Source organism: Trematomus bernacchii, unplaced genomic scaffold (assembly GCF_902827165.1).
Source record: "Trematomus bernacchii unplaced genomic scaffold, fTreBer1.1, whole genome shotgun sequence".
Classification (NCBI taxonomy): domain Eukaryota; kingdom Metazoa; phylum Chordata; class Actinopteri; order Perciformes; family Nototheniidae; genus Trematomus; species Trematomus bernacchii.
In genome coordinates, this window is record NW_022987698.1 from 1808112 (window position 1) to 1827420 (window position 19309).

A 19309-nucleotide genomic window follows, 5' to 3' on the forward strand; every position below is an offset into this window, starting at 1 on the left:
AAGTCAGTCTAACGCCTGAACCACGGGAAATACAGCTTCCCTCGTTCTCCTCAGTGTGGTATTTCTCGGCCCTGCCAGCGGTGTAAGACATCCTGTAGCTAATTTGACTGGTGTTGCAGTTTTTCTGAGGTCAGGTAGAAATGAGCTGACAAAGTGAAGTAAAAGAGAGGGTCTTTCTCTCTCCCTCTTTCTCTCACACACACACACACACACACACACACATGCAGATGTGCAGGGCAGTAGGTCACTGATCAACAGGCATTTCTGACCACCTGTTAGCTGCTAGCGACAAATGACCACCCACCTGGGAGAGATTCATTTGAAAATGATGAAGGCTTGAGTCAATGGTTTTAAGGATTGTATGTTATTTTTGTTTCACTTTAATTGACACGTCTTATGCACACTCAAATCAATGAATGAATATATTGATGAAAATATAGCTGTATCAAAGCTGAAATGATGAGCCCAAAATGCCTCAAATTATTGAGTTGCCACGTCCTAATTGTAAGGATTTGCTATTTCCTCTGTTTAGTATTTTGTTAAGTCGGTGTGAGTTTTGGACTATTGGTCCATCAAAGTGTTTTTATAACATCATTAATTTTCACACACAATTTACTTATTTATAATGCACAATAAGATCATTTCAAATCTTCACTCAAAATCCTAAAGGCTTAATACCAAAGGGGAAGCTACCGTACCAACCAACTGAGTTAATACTCACAAAATAACATGTAAATCAAATAATGTAAAGTTATACAGAATTCCTGTTATAAACAATCTCTTTAAGGCATGCATAGACGTAAACCAAAGTCATATTGCAGAACTTCTTTGTTTTCCGCAGCTATTTAAAGCTGCATGTACTCGCGGGGGAAGGGAAAAATAAACAAGCAGGGACTTACTGATCAAAGCAGAGACGCTGTTCAGTTTGGGGTCATAAGGACATTTTCCTTTTCCAGAATCCACTTTACCAGGTTCAAGTCGGAAAATGTATTCCTATAAAAAGGTAAAAAAGTAGAAAAAACACAATTAATAATTGACATGTTATCTTTACTCAATTGCTAACAGATTTATCTTGTTTAAAGAATCATGTTTTTGTTGTGTGGGAAGGTTGTTCTTTGAATGCAGCATGAACAAGGCACTTTGAAGACTAGTACTTAGATGTCAGAGGCAGTTTTAAATGGCATCAAAACATTAATGTGATCAGTTAAGAGACACATCAACAATGACGAGGTGAGAGCTGTGACCCTACAGGCACTGAAAAACAGACTCTCTCTCAGCACTATTGGATCTGCTGAGGGGAACAAAAAGCATACAAAGCCAGTTATCTGTGAGATGGAGAGGTGGAGGAAAATGCTGAGAGCAATCCAAAACTCATCCACCATGCTTCTGATGTTAGTGGCTCAGACAAGAATTCATTATTCCACAGTGCAAGAGGACATCTTGAACATCTGTGTCAACACTGGGAGTGTGTCTACATGGAGTTTTGTCGGGGGGGTTCAAAGCTTGCCGAGGATGTCTGACAGGTATACATTTGAAAGGGAAAGCAACACAATTCCAAAGTTGTGTTTTACCCTTTACAAAATATGTTCTTCAGTAACAGCAGAACTCTTAAATCGTTTGTGTTGATAAAAAAAAAAACTTTGGAAAACCAATAAATGAACCTTCATGGTGATAATAACTGATTCAGTCGACCTCTTGACTCAATTACCTACTGCAATGTAGCCTACAACTGTGCTTCAATCCTTATCTTCCTAAAATACTAATGCATAAACAAGTCATGTTGCCCTTAAAGGCTCTGCTGGCTTTAGAATAGCATATTTAGAAAAGCATTTGTTTCATCAAGCTGTTTTTGTTCCTCCGAGATCTGTAAAAAGTGTTTCTTTGTGGATACCATTGCTATCCATATAGCTCTAACTGAGACTGAAAAAGTACTCTAGGTGGGCAACAAACTTAAGAGTAGCTACAAAACTCCCCCCAGCCCACCTTCGCCTCCAAAGGCTCTGATGTATCGCTGGAGTCTGCTGCCCGATTTGTTCTCCCTCCAGAGTTGGCTGCCTGTAGGAAGTGGGATCCCTAAAACAAAGACATGGCACAGTGGGCCATCTCAATTATTACCACGTTTGACAGCGCAGAATTAAGATAATTTTACTTTGGCGACATAAACAAAAGAGGAAAGTGCAAAAAAATGAAAAATCTTCAAAACATGTAGACTCAACGAAGACGCACAATTCTACCAAAAATAATGGGAAGCAAAATGTAAAACTGGAGCTCAAAGTAGACTTGGTGGGTGACATTCATTATTTAGTAACCATGTTGGATTAGAGTCAGTGTCGAGCAAACACAGCTGCAAACTCCATGCATAAACCATGCAGTGCCAAGAATGAAGACTGAAAAGGAAATGCAACACAATAAGACAAGCAACAATTGAAAAAAACAACCACATTTCATCTAGCTGTACAGTGAGGGACTGAGAAATGTAAAATAAATTCAGGAAAATATGTCATATAATCAAAGGAGATTGCTATTGTGCAATGTTTGATTTAATCATTAAATTAAACCCTGATAGGATAGTTTGGATTTTGCACAATATAAGTACAGTTTTCATGTTGACCTCGACAGGTTGAAGCAAACTCTGCAAAGGAGCTCTGAAACAGCATCCACAAAGCAGGAAGAGTGACGCCGTTAAAGGAAAAAGTGAGAGCTAACTGAAGACTGGCCATGTGTGAAGCCCTCCGAAGAATTCGGAACAATTGGTTTCTGTTTACACCTACCCTTGGCGCAGAAAAATCTTTATAGTGTGAAGTAACATAGCTTTTGGGCCTTAGGGGAGAAGCTGAATGACAAGAGGCTGGACTGACCTTTACATTGACATGTGAACCCTTCATTTGAACAGTGAGACTAAACAGGCAGAGAGGTGAATGTAAGTGTGTGGATCGCAGCTGCTGCAGCTCAGTGGCCCATCGCGCTGGAGCGAGGGAGGGGCGGGCTACAAGGCTGATGATGGATGAGACGCTCCATCAGTAATGATGGCCTTTCAGAGGCTCTCAGCCAGATAGAAAGACAGGCCACAGGCTCTGCTTTGTAAAAACAGGTAAGGAGGAGCAGGGGGACTGTGAGGAAGGGTATTTGCTATAGATATAGTGTCAACCTGCTATTCCCAGCGGTAAGAGAAGATTGGTGTCTCAACGACCTTTAAGTGGTAGCAGTTAGGTACCTTACCTACAGCAATTTTGCAATAATAATAGAGATCTAGATAGGACAGGCCATGAGCTTCTTTCTTTGAGTCTTCCAGACCGTGAAACAGCACAAATCGATGAAAAGTAAGAGGGCAGAAAATGATGGAAGAGAAGCAGAGCCCCGTGAAACTGAGGAGCGAGAGCAGGAGGAGATTCTCTGACCAGAGATTGATTGATAGATAGGGTCTTAACAGAAGCAGAGAGTGAAGGTCAAAATGTCTCCACGGTTGCCTGGCTTCGTCTTTGGTTACCTGTGACCTGCGTCCTCGGTCCACGTAGGTGCAGATGGGGTTGTACGCGCCTGTTCCACACACATACAGGTGGGTCCGGTTCCACGGCTCGATCAGACGGATGAAGTTTCCACATTCACCCTGTGGGAGAGCGACAACAAACAGGGTTAAATAATTAGGGTTTAAAAAAATGTGTGTGTAAAATGTGATGGTAGAAAAAGGGTTGCATAATAAATAACGTCCCACCAATGGTTAATAAGCCTTCTAGCTGGCTTAAATACATCCCATCTATAATTCCCGCTGTTGGCTGGCTTGTGTTTGGCTCTGTGTGTGTGCCTGGACCAGGCTCCACATCAGACGGCAATGTCAAAGGAAAAATGTTTCCAAACACCACATAACAGTATGGCAAAAACCAAGGAAAGCAGTGCATCTCAGCTGGAAAGTGTGTTTGCCATGGGGATTGAGGGTAGAAGCAATTTAGTATTCGGTCAGACTTGAAAACCGAAAAACATTTTGGTTAGACCAAACAAGACTGTTGAGTGAAAACTGTGTTTTATTTAGTAACAGAGATTCTAAAATCCAATTATGTTTCTTTGTAGAATAGGCAGGCCTGTTGTTGTGAATTTTTGCACTGATGTGGTTTATTTCCAACAACACTTTCTTTTTGGTGTGCATCCATAGAGGTGCTGCTGGTGAAAACAGCTCTGTGGGTCTTTTTTTAATCTCTTTTTGTCCGACCAGCTGTCTGCCTTCCCGCTCTCAACCCACCCAAATCAAAACTACCAACTACAGAAATGTACAGGCCGATGAGATCTGCTCAGATTTGTCCGTCACGTTGGCTGCTAGTGACAGCTGGCGAAAAAGAAAGGATGTACCAAACGTACAAAAAAAGGAAAAAAGATTGTATGCAGGATGGGGGATGAGGCATTTTGGCAGATCTCAGCAACACGACAGATGCACAAGTCAGAGGTTTGAGAGGATGTGTTTTTGTGTGGTTACGCATGTGGGCCTGCCTGTATTATTCAGCGCAGAGTTGTGCTCCCCCACAGAGAGCACAGTGGGGATGATTGCCTTTGACCTCCTGGCTGAGCGGACATCCCCTCTGAATTGCTTTTGAATTGTCATCATCTGTCATTCCCTAAAGAGCGGGCGAGGATATCTCCCGGTAGCCAATTTTATTTCTTACTTTAGTGATGAAATCAAACCCACCTCTGACACACATACAGAGGCTCATACATGCACGTACAGGGCCAATACAATGTAGCCAGAGGCGGTGAGAGGCGCGGGTCACCAAACACACATAAATGAACATTCCAGTTGGATAAACAGCAGCCTGCACCCCTTACCAGCAGGGGGGGGCAGGGTTATTAGCCAGAGCCTCATCACCCTGTTGGTGATCACCGCTCCTGCCAGCGCAACCATAACATGTGTGAGACTAATGTGTATGTGTGTGTTTCAGGGGGGCAGAATGTGTGAACAAAATCAAAAGAGAAGGATCTGGTTTTATATGAATTTCAATGATGAGCTTCCTTGTCGGGGCTGAACATCTGAATCGTATTAACACTTCATACAGGCTTGTAGCTTCAAGGGGCTGATTCATTGTATCCGCCTGCCTGGACAACACAGGCTAACAATAATTAGTGTCCAAATAGGATAATAAGATTATGATAAAATTAATTCGAAATATCTAAATGTATGAGATATGTGAGCCGGTGTTTGGAATATGTTTTCAGCTCCCGACGGAGATAACTGAATGTCGCATGTTCCAAGTTCCTGCTAGAGCTTAATTGGCGGCAGCTGTATGCAATCAGCAATCAGGGATTCAGCGACAGTAAATAAGAGCTTCACAGCAAGTCGCACACTGAAAGAAGCTTTAAAATGTCCCCCACTGACCCTACTGCTTCATTCAAATCCTAAAAGACACACTAAAATCTCACTCTTGAATTCTCCAAAAGGATATCACCAGATGAAATTATGTTAAAATGTGCAGCAGGTCAAAAGGGATGCTAGTTTTCAGCTGTGCTTTTATTAGCTGCCACATTAGGGGGTCTGTCACCCTTACAGGTCTTGATTAATTGCTTATAAGGCTTGATGGAAGATCTACCAAAAAGTCAAGGTCACCAGCATGGGACTTTTAATTAAAGCTTCATCTGTTGATAGCTTTGTTATTCATTAAATATGTAAAAAGAAAGTCGTAAAGATATACAAAAAAAAAACACATTGAGCCGACTCTCCAGGAGCTCAATCGGACATCTTAGACTAATATTCTAAATACCAAAATATAATTTGTAAAACATATTATGAATCTTTTCAATACATCCAAATCAGCACTCATTTGATATCATGCTACTTGAATACTTACATTGGTGTCTTTCCCTGACAGGACACATTCAGTCTTCCTCTGGGGGACAACGGGCCAGTGGATCTGAGGGGAGAGATCAACAAGCTGGTCAGATGTAAACCTGCACGGAGCTCAGCCAGGACTAATGTTTGTGTGGGACATTTCTTACTATGAGCGGCTCCTTGTTGATGTCATGCAGATCCAGGGAGAGGATATAATCTTTGCTGCCCACATACATGCGGTCGTGGTCCTCATCCATGCGAAGGATCCGATAGTCGGTAGAGTTCAGCAAAAAGGAGAAGGTGTGAGCGGTGCCGGTAGACTTTAATTCTGCAAAGAGACAAACAGAGTATTTAAATAAATGGTTTTCCTTTCAAGCTGTGCCTATAACACTGGAGTAGAAAAACATAAAATACAATTGGGGAAACACAAACCACAGGCATGGTCACAAGAGAAGAGTCTAGGCTGCTCACTTTTGGCACAAAGAAAAAAGTGAAAATAAATTATTATTTGTTTTGTACTTGGGTGATTTTCTCTCCATTTACTTTAAACATCTAAACCACAAACACACACACACTGTATGATGATGATGTCATGATAGTATGCTAATGGTTTTCCAAATCTCCCCCCAGACTCTTCTAAACTAATTTACAGAAGCTGTTGGTGCTTTTTTCCCCTCCAGTTCTACAATTACATCTTGCCATTATGGGGTTATGGACATGCTAAATCTAGTTATAACATTTTGACAAAGGCAAGAAGGCCTACAGTAAATCTCACAAGAGTCTGAATGGCATCAGACAAAACATAAATCACCTACTGATGTATGGAAGCATTAAAGTGTCAAGAGAACTCTACATTACCATCCGTTGTGGCCTTTGCTAAAGTGGCGTCTATGCTGCACATCTTGGATTCTATTTAGTGCTAAAATGAACATTTATTTTTTTATCGTTTTATCTGTAAATACTTTACTCAATTCATCGTTTAATCTATACAATAATGAAAATAGTCAAATGTAATGTCTTTAAAAGCAGTTTATCTCCATATTTAAGAGGCTAAGAAGAAAGGTTTTTGTCATTTTTGCATGATCACAATAGTTTAGGATTATTTCTTTTTTTTGTCTTCTGCAGATCGATCAGCCTTTGCAGCTCTACTTAAAGGTAGGGTAGGTAAGTTTGAGAAACCGGCTCGAGATCGCTAGAATTTGAAAATACACAACCGGAGAAAATCTTTCACTTCCTTACAGAGCCCCTCCTCCAACACACACGCACATGACCAATGAGGGCACGAGGTAAGTTTGTGCACAGATGGAAGGCTGACGGGCAGGTAGGCCATCTAGTTATTTTAGCCGGGCCGGCTAAAATGATTGGTCGTGCTTTTTACAGTACTACAGCTTCCACAGATGACATTTTTTTATGGATTTTTTGTCAAAGCACTTAAGATATTCATTGCTATCGGGATGTTAAGAGCATTCCATGGAATATAACAAAAAGTGTATCTCGAGCCGGTTTCTCAAACGTACCTACCCTACCTTTAAATAACTCCAATAGTACATCATTTTCAGGATATGGCATTCAGATTTTTTCCATTACAATTGTTTAATTCTGTGGAGCTGTGTTGGAGCTGATGGCCTATAGGATCTCTTGTGAATTCTGCATTTCAACTGCAGCAGAGAAGATGCCAACCCATCCTGGGCTTGGCCTCACATCATGCATAACATTGCCACATCCTTTCCTCCAAATCCCGTAAAAACTATTCTGACATTAACTAACTTCTCTCAAATGGCTCACATACCACTCGGGCACATGGCGGGTGTGTGTGGGTGAGTTTAAGTTACACTCGGGGTGTGTGGGGAGATAAGTGGAGATCTGGTGGACGGAAAGCAGCTTTTCCTCCGGGTCCTCCCCTTACCTCCCGAGCTGTTAGAGAATCTGATAGGAGGTCTCTGTCTTTCTCTTGCTCTCTTTCAAAAACTATGCTTGAGAAAGTTGAGCCCGTACTTAAGCTGTTCTGTTTTCAGAGAAACCTAGAGGACCAGATAGAGGGGCTGTCCATGTTCCACTTCAATGGGACCAGACAAACGCCCCTTCTGTTCTCCTTGAGACCCTCTGATGCTGAGAAAGACTCAAATAGCTTTTCCTGACCAAGAGGAAGCAAAATGTCTTGTTACTTCACTGGTAGTAAAAGGCAGCATGATGTTCTCCACCTGCACAGGATATCTTGAAATGCTGACATGAATCCTCCATCTGAGAGCCCCTGAGCTCCTTCAGGAAATATTAAATGCTGCCGTCACGCTGCAGCATCACAGTGGGTCGGATAAGGTAATAAATAGGAATAGACATGGCTGTCACCCTTGTCATGCTCATAATTTGCCTCCTAACACACATACTGTAATGCTGGTTCCCACTCGCATGGACAGATAGTACTAGTAGGCCTGGACAGTTATGCACTTTTATTGCATTGGAAGCATTACGTGTCAAGAGAATATAACATTTCCTACTGCTGCTAGTTTACATTAAAAGTATTCAAATGGTGAAACACACATTTTTTGTTAAGAAGTCAAAGGGTATGCAATGTACAGTAGATTGCAAGTGTCTGCTGTAGTAATGAACTGCTTTGTTATAACAACAAGTAACAATGTACAGAGCCAAATCAACTGAAACTGAAATGTTAAGAATTATAACTTTATTTGATATTGATTTTAACCATTTCACTCAGCCCTAGACCAGAGCGTATGCAGAAGCACATTAAAGTAGGACATGGTGCGGGCGGTGACAGCAACATGATGATGAATCACAGCCCCCACTGAATGTCCTGAAATCTATGCTTGTGCAAAAACAGTACACACGCGCACACAAGAACACAGAGGACATCCTAAAACACTAGATGTCCATTCTTTCTCTGTCTCGTTTTTCGTCCTTGTCTACTTGTCAGTCACACACTCAGCGACTCTGGCAGGCCCAGCAGTCCAACAATACTGAGCTTCAGGGACACCAAACGTCACCAGCTGACATCCATATTTATCACCTCTAGACTCATATTCACACTCTGTGCCATCTGAATGACAGCCTGCCGGTGGTGACTGACTGTCACAAGTTCGACAGCGGTTAGGTCACAGTAAAGTTCAATGAGAGCGGAGAGACAGACGAGACCGACTAGACAGGCAGACAGATAAGCTAATACGTCACAAATAAACATTTGTCAAATCACATTATCAGTTAGCAGTAACTGACTTTAAGCGTCTGACAACATTTTATCTCTCTCCCTCTACTCTAGCCAAGCTCCGTTCGGGATAAAAGAATCAATATCAGCCTAATTAAAAATATCACTTTTGGAGCAGACCTAATGTCATCTTGTCAAAAATGACCTGAATTATCCACATTTCATGAAAATAAGATACAGCAGGAAGTAAGGTCCAAACTCTAATGGTAGTAAATAGGTGTGAGACTGGCCAAAACGCAGAAAACAGTATGTCAGTAGTGAACACTTAATCACAGATCATATTGAATGGGACGATATGGGGGGAATCATGAGATAAAAAGAAAAGCTTGTCACTTTAAATCATTTCCTATCATCTGAAACACAAGGGACTCATTCTAAAACCCATTTAAAGCCAACATCAAGACTACATTTCCAGTCAGCAAATGAACAATGACTCCATTGTAGTTATAGTATACATTAACTCTATTCATCTTGCCATCTAATAGGTGAACATGAAATGCCACATCTTTGCGAGACGAGACATGCTAAACACATTTCCTATGGATTAATGCCTGTGGTGTGGTGAGATAAGGAGGAGTGAGGCATGATAACAGTCCACCTCAAAGCACTCAAACACTCTATTGTCAGCACACATTCACATTCCTGTGTGTTGAAGCTCAACCTAAATTAGGCATGCCTCTGAAGCCAAGGAAAGTGATATAGTGTTAAACGGTTGAATTTATAACCAGCTAGTAAATTCAGAGATGATAGGGTACAAGTGTCTGTCTCTAAAGACCACAGGATCTGGTGTTTATCACAGTTTCCCAGCAAGGTCTTTGTAATCACTACCAGACATATAGGCAGACAGATCGAAATTGTCTTTCCTGTTCCTACCACTGCCCAAGAATATGAATGACATCTGCTGGTAAATTGAGCCTGCAGTCTGTCCACCTGTTGATGTGACCCCTCTGCACTGTGGTCACTCTCCGCTTTGTTCTACAGCCAAGGTATGCAAGCCTTTTGGCCAAGAGTTGTACTTTGGCGTGGTTTTTCTGGGTCAGCCTCAAAGGGACATGAGCGACCTCCGTCTTAAATCGGTAAGGAGATGTCGAAAGACCCGGAGCTCAGACACTGCTGCCACTTCTTTTCATGTCATTATCAGCCCCGCAGATCTCCCATTCTCTCTCCCAGTGTGTGTGTGCTTGTGTGTGTGTGTATGATAAGGGGTTCTGAGGAAGCAGGCAGCAGAACAACACACATACCTGCCCAGGCATTCCTGGTATGTTGTCTGAATTCCCAAATCTACTCATGTTCCCATTCTCGTAAGTAGAGGTGTGGTCCCCACCTTGCTGAAGCTTTTCTGCAGCCAAGATGTGCACAGATGTGTCCCTAAGTATATATTCTTAATCAAGTGAGGTACACGCATTACCTCAACAAGCGACTTCCTGTTTGTGTGAGTAATGGCAAAATTGCATTACGTTAAAAGATCAAAACTCCTTTCATGTCTCTACATTAAAGGTTAACGTTATTTTTTAAACTAAACCCTATTTACCCATGTCTTTGTGGCTATGTGCTTAATGGAGACAACATTTTTTAAATTAAGTCTATTATCGGATGAGAACTCTGCAGACGCCAGTCGTGCTGCTAAGGGAAATTCCGCACTGTCAGTATAAAATCCCATTGCATTTTTTAAATCAGCTATAAATATTCAACAAAAACCTTAACAAATCTTTTGAATAACACTAAAGCTGTACTTCCTGTACTCCAACACAACAAACTAATCACTGGGAATCCACTCTCCAACTTTCACTCCGGTTTGCACCGTTATTCTCCAGCAACAAATCACATAACATATACTGGAGTAAGCTAAAAGGTAAAGAAAAAACGTATCCTTTCCATAATGTTGTCAGTTGTCAGTCAGGCAAAAAAAGGATTACGAAGGGAGGCGTGTGGTGCAGTGGTTTTTGCGTTGGTGTTCGGATCGGGGGGTCACAGGTTCAAACCCCACTGCAGTCAGCATGTCGTTGTGTCCCTGGGCAAGACACTTCACCCCAAATTGCTCCTGTGGGGATTGCCCACTGTATTGAGTATGTAAGTCGCTTTGGATAAAAGCGTCTAACAAGTGACATGTAATGTAATGAAAACAAAATTACAGCAAACCCCTCGTAAGACACAACTCCCCATTTACATTTTTTCAAACAGAGACAGGCTACATGTCTCCTTCTGCTTCCGTTATAATAAGTTAAACCAATAGTTTCGGGACTCTAGCTACTCACAAACTCATCTTACCCCCTTGATCTTTTCATCCAACTCTCGGAAAAATAGTACATTTCGCAACATTTCAGTACTAGTTAAACAGTTCTAAAAATCTTTTCTGACCTTATCCAATAATTTGTATCCAAACCCAGGTGTTTTAGTTTAAGGACTTTAGGTTCATCTATGTATTGTAAACTCATACAATCAAGGCTTGAAAGTACACTTGTCTACAGTGCAAATCCCAAGTGCATACTGAGTGTCTGACACTTATGTATCTTTTGAGGTGTAAGCGCTCAGGACGCAGAGGTCATTGCTGATACCAGAGGGGCTGAACAGCAGTGGGAAGCCTTATCAGCCCAGCCTGTCCCAGCTTTATGTTTGCCTCTGTTCAACACCTCATAATCAGCCTCTCACTACCCACTGGGGCCAGGACTATTGACTCAGAACACATGTCACTGGAGCTGATTGCTGCTTACCTGTGCCTGTCAAGGACAAATAATTGGCACCGGATCATGTCTTATCTCTGAGCTTCCGGATGCTGTCACTCAGATGCTCTTCACGCTCGTCTGCCACTGATACACTGTGTGTGTTAGTGTGTGCACATAGGAATATAAGTAGAGCTCTCTGATCCTCAGATCAAATCAGGCACACCTGTCTCCCACTGCACAAATCAAGAGCAGAGAAAGATTGATTTAAGTAGCGAGTTTGCTTCCTGAGTGGCAACGAGAGCTTATAACAAATCTACTTTGGCTTTTTCGGATGACAGGAAAGGTTAATTAAAGCACAAGGGAGCAGAGAAGGAACTCTGGTTCAACCGACAGGAAAGGTCATGTCGTTTCTTCACTCTGTCTGGTCTGCAAACCCAGCCGTCACAAGTGAATGTTATACTGTATATGTAGTCATTAGAAGAGGATACAGGGGGATAACGTACAGATATGGGAAGATCAAGGCACGTTCATCTAAATCTTTCACCCATTGGACAAAAGGATTGAGTATAGTAAATTATTAGTTTTAGTTTTTCGAAAAACCAGTCAAGAAACTTTCAGTGAGAAATAATTATCTGAAGACCAAGCCAAAAGGCAGTGTGACTTAAAAGCATTCATATGAATACTAACAATGCTTTTTCTCTTAACACTCAGTGCTACAGACAGCTGCCCTCAGTAGCTCTGCAGGGCCGCAGGTGAAAGGTTAAAGGACACGAGGGGTCTGGGGCGAAAGCTCCTCCCTGGCCTCCTTACACACCCAGGATTATCTCTGTGGGGTCAGGCAGGGGGCCTGCTCCGAGCTGGGTCAGGAGAGAGCAGGGTGGTCATGATACTGAGGAAAATGTATTGGGATGTTTTGAGGAGTTGAGGAGAGCATAGGAGGAGAGAAAGAAAACACTTCCTAAGAAATCTCTGAAAATGGGGAAAGAACACTTTAGTAGTGGCAGCTGTTTCAAAAAGGTATGATATGTTTATTGTTGCTGCTGTATAGTGAAAAAAAATGATTTTATTACATTTTTTGGTAATATAGTTGGATGCATTAAGTGCCCTAAAATGTTCAATACTTAAGCATAGCTTCCCATTTCCTCACAAAATAAACATTTAATGTACCAAGAAAAATTACAAATCCATATTTACACTGCTACTATAAAGCCATATCTCATCAAATCAGTCTACAAGTCTGCCTGACTCTCTTCCTTAATAATACTAATCTCTGGATTTTGGAGATCATGAAAAACACTAGTTGGCTCCTTACTTTGTTTATAAAATCCTCTATCCCAAGGCGCTGTCTGGGCCTATGGCAGGCCATTGTTTGCAGAAGTGTTTGTGTGAATGTGGGGTGGTGCAGATGCTTTGAGCGGCTGTAATGATGATATAGCTGTGTTTGTTGTTGTAGTTGTGCTGTCGCTTGCAGCGAGCTGGTCAGGGCGGCGGCGGCGGTGGTCAGCGGGGACTACACAGGTTAGAAGGATTATGGAAATGGCTGAATAATGGGACAGCGCTGGTGTGAATAAGTGAAAAACCCTCCACTCCCGGGCTGACCTCTGGCCTGGCACTTAGAACAAATACTCTCCCTCTGTCAGCTGCACCAACACACACCCATATGCACAATGCCTTCTCAGGGGAGTCTGTTCATTCTTACTTATGGATTTCTCCTAATCCTCAATCCTACTGGGAGTGTTTAAATTTGCATACTTCGGCGTCAGATAGCTCAGTGGTTAGTGCTGGCAGCCCATATGAGGCATCTGCTGCCCAGTACGCTGGTTTGACTTCGGCACGTAGAACTATAAGGCAATGTCCTCCCCTCTGTATCCCTCCTTTCAACACTTTTATCTACCAATAAAAGCAATTTCTGGCCCAAAAAATATCTTAAAGAAATAGTTCCTGAGCCAAGATGTTGACAAGTCTAGTTGTCTGACTGATTCTAACCAGAACTGAAGAAAATATTTTAAAGCATGGCCTCTTGCTTCCTTGTGTATCAAGGTCATGGCCAGAGTGTTGCTAGCTGGGGGCAATAAGAGGGGGTAATTAGGAGGTACATTTAGAGAGACCATTAACAGCAAGTGTTGACTCAGGGTCCACTGGGGACCAAAGCCACCTCCTCCCTCTTCGAGTGTTCCACTCTCCAGTCCAGCAGTGAGAATCCACTATATTCCTTGAGGTCATTTTTCACCCCACAACAGCAAATGGCATGGTGGAGAAGTGAGAAAGGAGGGAGGAGTCCCGAGGGGAGAGCAGCCTGACAGCAACCCTAAGAACTTTCATTTATCAAAGCAGACAGGAGAGAGCCATGGAAACTCTGAGTCGAACTCTGAGCGAGCGTCTCCGTGCAGCCAACACAGAGAGACTGAGATCCCCTCTGCTGCTGCTGAAGGGGCAGAAAACACAAAAGGCTCTCTCAAATCTGAATCATGAGTTGGATGGAGGACAAAAGACCCTGATTGTGTGCCCAAATACGCAAAAACACTGATTAAGATCTCAGCCCCCAGCTGAGGGAGAGGGCAGGAGTGGAAAAGGAGGAGAGAGACGTTCTAAAAAGTTAGAGGAAGCAAGATTTTGCGGTCAAGGGGCCAATGTATATACTAACAGCCTAATGCACATGTGAAACAGATGGCACATGCCTGCAGTTAAGAAGCCTGGTGCCACATTTTACATTTATAGGTTAACAAAAGCAAATGAGCACTATTTTCTACAGGTATACAAGATGCTCGCTTTTAACTGTATTTATGTAAATGGAATAGATGCAAAATAGCATGTGCTTGTAGGCAGGAAGGAACAGTTCATATCCTTCTAGCTTGTTAGTTATGTTCAAACAATAATGGATGAGTGTTGTTGACTCCAAAGACCTTTGGAAAGTACCTGTGACCCGATGGTGCTGGTTCAGATGCTCTGGAATTGGTTGGGTGTTGGTGTGTTGTTTGAGTGTAAATGCTTGTGTACAATTTATGGCACACCATGGACAGAATGTCATCCCAGGAAATGCCCAAGGACTAGCCATGGGACTTCAAGTAAAAGGAGAATGTTGCGAGATGTTGTTTTAAAGCCACAAAGTCTACAGAGGGAGGCAGTCGAGGTGGATGGATGGGTCAACAAATCGTTGGGCTTTGACACTAGAGAATGCTGTTCATGGTTTGTTTCTTATAGGCAATCAATGTCTTTTAACAGGGACCGAGATGTTGCTCAAACAAGCTGATCTTGATAATAGCTGTGGTTCCAGCAAAGATAGGGTTAGGGGAAACTGTAGATCAGTAAAGACACCACTGTTGTGCTTTTATGTGTAAGGGTTCAATCGTTTGTTTAATATTTTCTTCCTTTTTTTCAATAAAGCATTCATTTGGATGATTTTCAATTCACACCAGGCGATTGCCAAAGTCAGATAACAAAAATGCTGCTTCCTCTGTTTTACAAAATAAAACTAAATGATCTCTAAGTGAGGAGTGAGGGGGACACAAATATCACAACAATCATGTATCACTTTCCCTGTCCTGCATCTACTTCTTCAGGTTGTTTGAACATGTCCGCCAGCCTTGCATACCATCCAGAACATTGAATGGATTCTTTAAATATCCCAAATTTATAGCATCCACATCCATCTCAAATCTCCCCGAGTATGCCTGGTAAATGTTATTTTGATTTATCACCTAGCTTCCTCCGACACCTTTCCTTTACCTCAGCTTGTCTGATCCTGCCAGCATCCACTATCCCTTGTCTGCATACCAACGCATTGAGATAGCACACGGCCCTTTCTTTAACACCCAGCATGCCGCAGGTAAAAGAAGCAGGGTGATTTATGCATGATGTGCTCAGTGATGATGTATTTTCTTATAAATGCCTAGTAAAAGGATTTAACTCTAGCATGAAGAAAGGGTTAACAAGAGTGGTTAAGAGTCACGTCTAATGAGATTTAAAACAGATATCCTTCATCTGAAATGTTGAGCAAAACTAACATTTTTCAAAAGTTGACAAAATAAAAAATCTGTAGTTATGTGGTTCCATTAGCTAATGTGCAAAATTACTTCAGAGGATGTTACATGATGACATATTCAAACAAGGAGCAAAAACTCAACATGGCATTTCATTCCTGCTTCCCAGCTAATGGCGTTCATGTTATTTTAATGAATGACTCTTCTGTCAACACACCATGTGGCGCTTTGTCAGCTACCCTGGAGACAACGAAAGATGACAAGCCCCCAAAGCCACTGGCTCAAGCTGAACTGGGAAGTTTCTAGTGTGTCTTCAACAAAACAGGCCACCCGTAGAGATGGGGCATATGTTTAGAATGTTTTGAAAGCTTGAAAACATTTTGGGTGATTTTGCAAATGTCCGATGGAAATCCATTAAATAAACTCCGGTCTGGCATATGGAATATTTGTGAAATGGACATTTAGTCTCCTTTGTTGTATGCACTGCATTGTTCAGGACATGCCTTGTGTGCATAATCATACAGTATATTGGCAGTGAAACAAGATGGTCAATTAGAGGTTTGTGATGTGAATATAAATGTGCCCTCGGCCCTAAATGGCCAGCCAGGGCAAACAGTTGAGCTCCGGGGTCACCGGTATCTGTGGTGTTATCATACTGCAAGCCACTAATGGGCGAGTGTCCATCTGCTCCTGCACGTTCAACATAATACTGCGTTCCCTGCGGCTGCATACATCCACTTGACCCGACGTGGCTGTTAGACAAAAGCAGGGTCACCCCCAACCAGGTAGGTGTCAGCGCAGATCCCGGGTTGAGGCTCGTGCACTAATGCCATATGACAGGCGCGGGACAACCAGATAATGCTCGACAATTGGGCGGCTGGTTGTTGAGCAGCGTGGAATAGTCCTCAGATGGGGAGTTGAAGTCTGGGCCTGCAGCGAGGACCTGCTTCTCTGTCTGACAGGCTTTGTGCTCAGTTGATAGCGAGTGGGAGTTTTGCCACAAAGACTGTGACAGGCATGCATAACCATAAGACCAGCTGTTGGTTGGTTGGTCCACCACTTAAATAAAAACTCAAACATAATTTACTTATAGATGGGTTCAAGTGAAATTCAGTACAGACATCCATGGTCTCCAGAGGATGAATTCCAGTAACTTTGGTGATCTCCTGACGGTTCCTGATACCGTCATCAGCAGGTAAACGTTTTCACTTATTGTACATTGGGATATATCTCAGCATCTATTGGATAAGAACATCATTTGGTACAGACATTCAAGGTTTCCAGACAATGTACACTTAGATTGAGAACAGAGAAATGTAATTCAGACACTCAGGATGAATTGTGATAACTATGGTTATACCTTATCTTTACTTCAAGCGCCATCATCAGGTCAACATGTTCTTTAAGACCAAAAATGATCATCCTAATGACATTCCCATCTGTCTCTGTTGCAATCCTCTGTTAGCCACTGTTCAGTGCTCATATGCAAATATTAGAATGATATGGTAAACTCAGTTGTTGAACATTATAATTGCTAAACATTATAATAGACTGTCATTAGGAGGATGTGAGCATACTAATGTTAGCTTCACAAGGCCACTAGCATGGCTGTAGACTCTTGGTCTTGTTTCTCAAAACAGAAGATTATTTCTAACCAAACTCACTTCTGTACTTTCTAAGATGGAGATATTCAACAAAATAATAATATGTTCCGTGGCTGCCACTCCAAGTCTTGGTTGATTGAGACGTACAAGAATGCTAAAGCTCAAGATTATTCAAAACACATTCTCTAAAAAATTGTTCTTTGCAAATAATCAAACACAACATTCCTCTAGTAATCCATATACGAGTGGCCCGGGAGAACCAACAGATCAATACGGCATTGACCTCATAAAATAATTCTGAAGGTAATTACACTCCGAGCACAAACTCTGCCTTCCCAGTCTCTTAAGCTCTGCAACCACAAGCTTGTCTAAGAAAAATAAATTAACGAGCAAACATGCTCTGACCGTTCTTGAGAATATTCTCAAACAGAAAAAACACGATATTACCTGACACGTTATCACAGGTAACTCCTGAGCTGGTATTACTTGGAAGTAGCTCAGGAACAATATTATGTTTTCTTCTTATGGCCTGGGTGAAAGCAGCTTGAGCCCCACAATGTGAGATATTACTTGCTAGTGTTTCACTTCTTGTGTTTTTGCCCAACACTGGCTCTGCTTATTCTAAGTATCCTCTATCACCAAATACTTCACAGAACAAGCAGTTCCTTCATCTGGATGTTTGTTCTTTGCTGATTCTCTGTTGGCATGAAGAGAGCTGTAGTCTAACGGCAAAAACTGTGTGCAAACAGATATTTGGAGCAGACTGCAGAAAAACATCCCGGTCAGTCCTTTCATCAAAACTATCTTTTGTATTTGTCTTCCTTCAACAACAATTGTTTTAAATGTGGTACATTTACAAGCAAGGCATTTCATACAGTCAATACAGTCACACAAAAGACCAATGCACACACACAGAGATTGAATTGACTCATTCAATGAATCACAGCAGGAAAGATGGTGAGAAAGAAAATAGGGAGACCAACTGGTGAGAATAAGCTGACTGGATGCTGTGAGTGACAGAGCATCCATGTTAACTTGTCCATTTGCTATCGGTCTGTTTGGCATAAAAAGAGCAGAAAAGTGGAGAAAACAAAGTGGGGCATGATGACTGTCAGTCAAGGGTATTCATCTGTTCTAAGTGGAAGAGTGGCTGTATGATGTGAGATGATGGCAGTGGGGACGGAGGGAAGTGGACCTGAAGTGGGGAAAGAAGGGGAAGAAAGGAACACAAATAGTGGGAGTGCTACATAACATTATTATGGAAACAGGTTTAAAAACAAATTCAAACTGTAATGACGGGAGTAAAAGATTATATGAGGCCACATTGTTGCAGTGATGCAAACTTGCCAAACATTTCATAGATTTTGTTTCCATTTGCAATTCATCATCATATGCCACCTGTCTTGTTTGTAGGTCAAAGGGTCTCAGCGATAATTTGACAAGGTGATAGCTGAGCTGCTCAGAGGTGTGAAGGAAGCAGTAAGTGGCACAGTTGCAGAAAACAGCAACAGGTGGGGCATTGAAGTGTATTCTCACAAGGTAGCAGTCAACTTCGGCATTGGAGTTATGTTTGTTCAAGTATCCTCGTAAAAGGAAGCACTGACTCAACAATGTGACCAGAGGAATGTTGCATGCGTTGGTCTTTCCAAGCAGGAACGGCCTGCATTACTTAAAAATGAGGGTGCTTCACAGCAAATAATTACAGGCTAAATCAACCATTTACATTCCAATAGGTTAAATATGTGCTTTGAAAGCAAAGAAAATGCCATTCAAGATGAAACACGTTGGCAGCCATTACAACTTAAATGGATAATGTGAATTGTCTGCTAAAGGCAGGCCCCACTCTCACAACCCAGCCTGCAATTAAAGCAAAGCCTCTCAAGGTCAGGCTGAGTGACAGGCTGACAGACCTATAGATTACTGTCTGTCTGTGTAATCCACAGCCTTTTTACTCCCTTTGCTGACTGACGCTCTCACCCCTCCCATCTAAAACACCAGCGCCTGTTGATTTGGCTGCTTTCATGTTTGATGGACAG

At 42.1% G+C, this 19309-nt stretch overlaps 1 protein-coding gene across 4 annotated transcripts in view; it reads right to left on the reverse strand.

Moving 5' to 3' along the window:
- LOC117489561 (semaphorin-3F-like) overlaps positions 1–19309 on the reverse strand; it is a 47893-nt gene that overhangs the window by 14499 nt on the left and 14085 nt on the right. For 2 of the 4 annotated variants that reach the window (XM_034138935.1, XM_034138934.1), the window contains exons 3-7: positions 5977–6137; positions 5829–5891; positions 3488–3607; positions 1984–2073; positions 900–993 (exon numbers count right to left, since the gene is read on the reverse strand). In XM_034138935.1, the coding sequence (XP_033994826.1) occupies positions 900–993; positions 1984–2073; positions 3488–3607; positions 5829–5891; positions 5977–6137 (528 nt within the window). The remainder of the gene's footprint in view (positions 1–899; positions 994–1983; positions 2074–3487; positions 3608–5828; positions 5892–5976; positions 6138–19309) is intronic. The other 2 variants (XM_034138937.1, XM_034138936.1) reach the window with 1 other exon arrangement.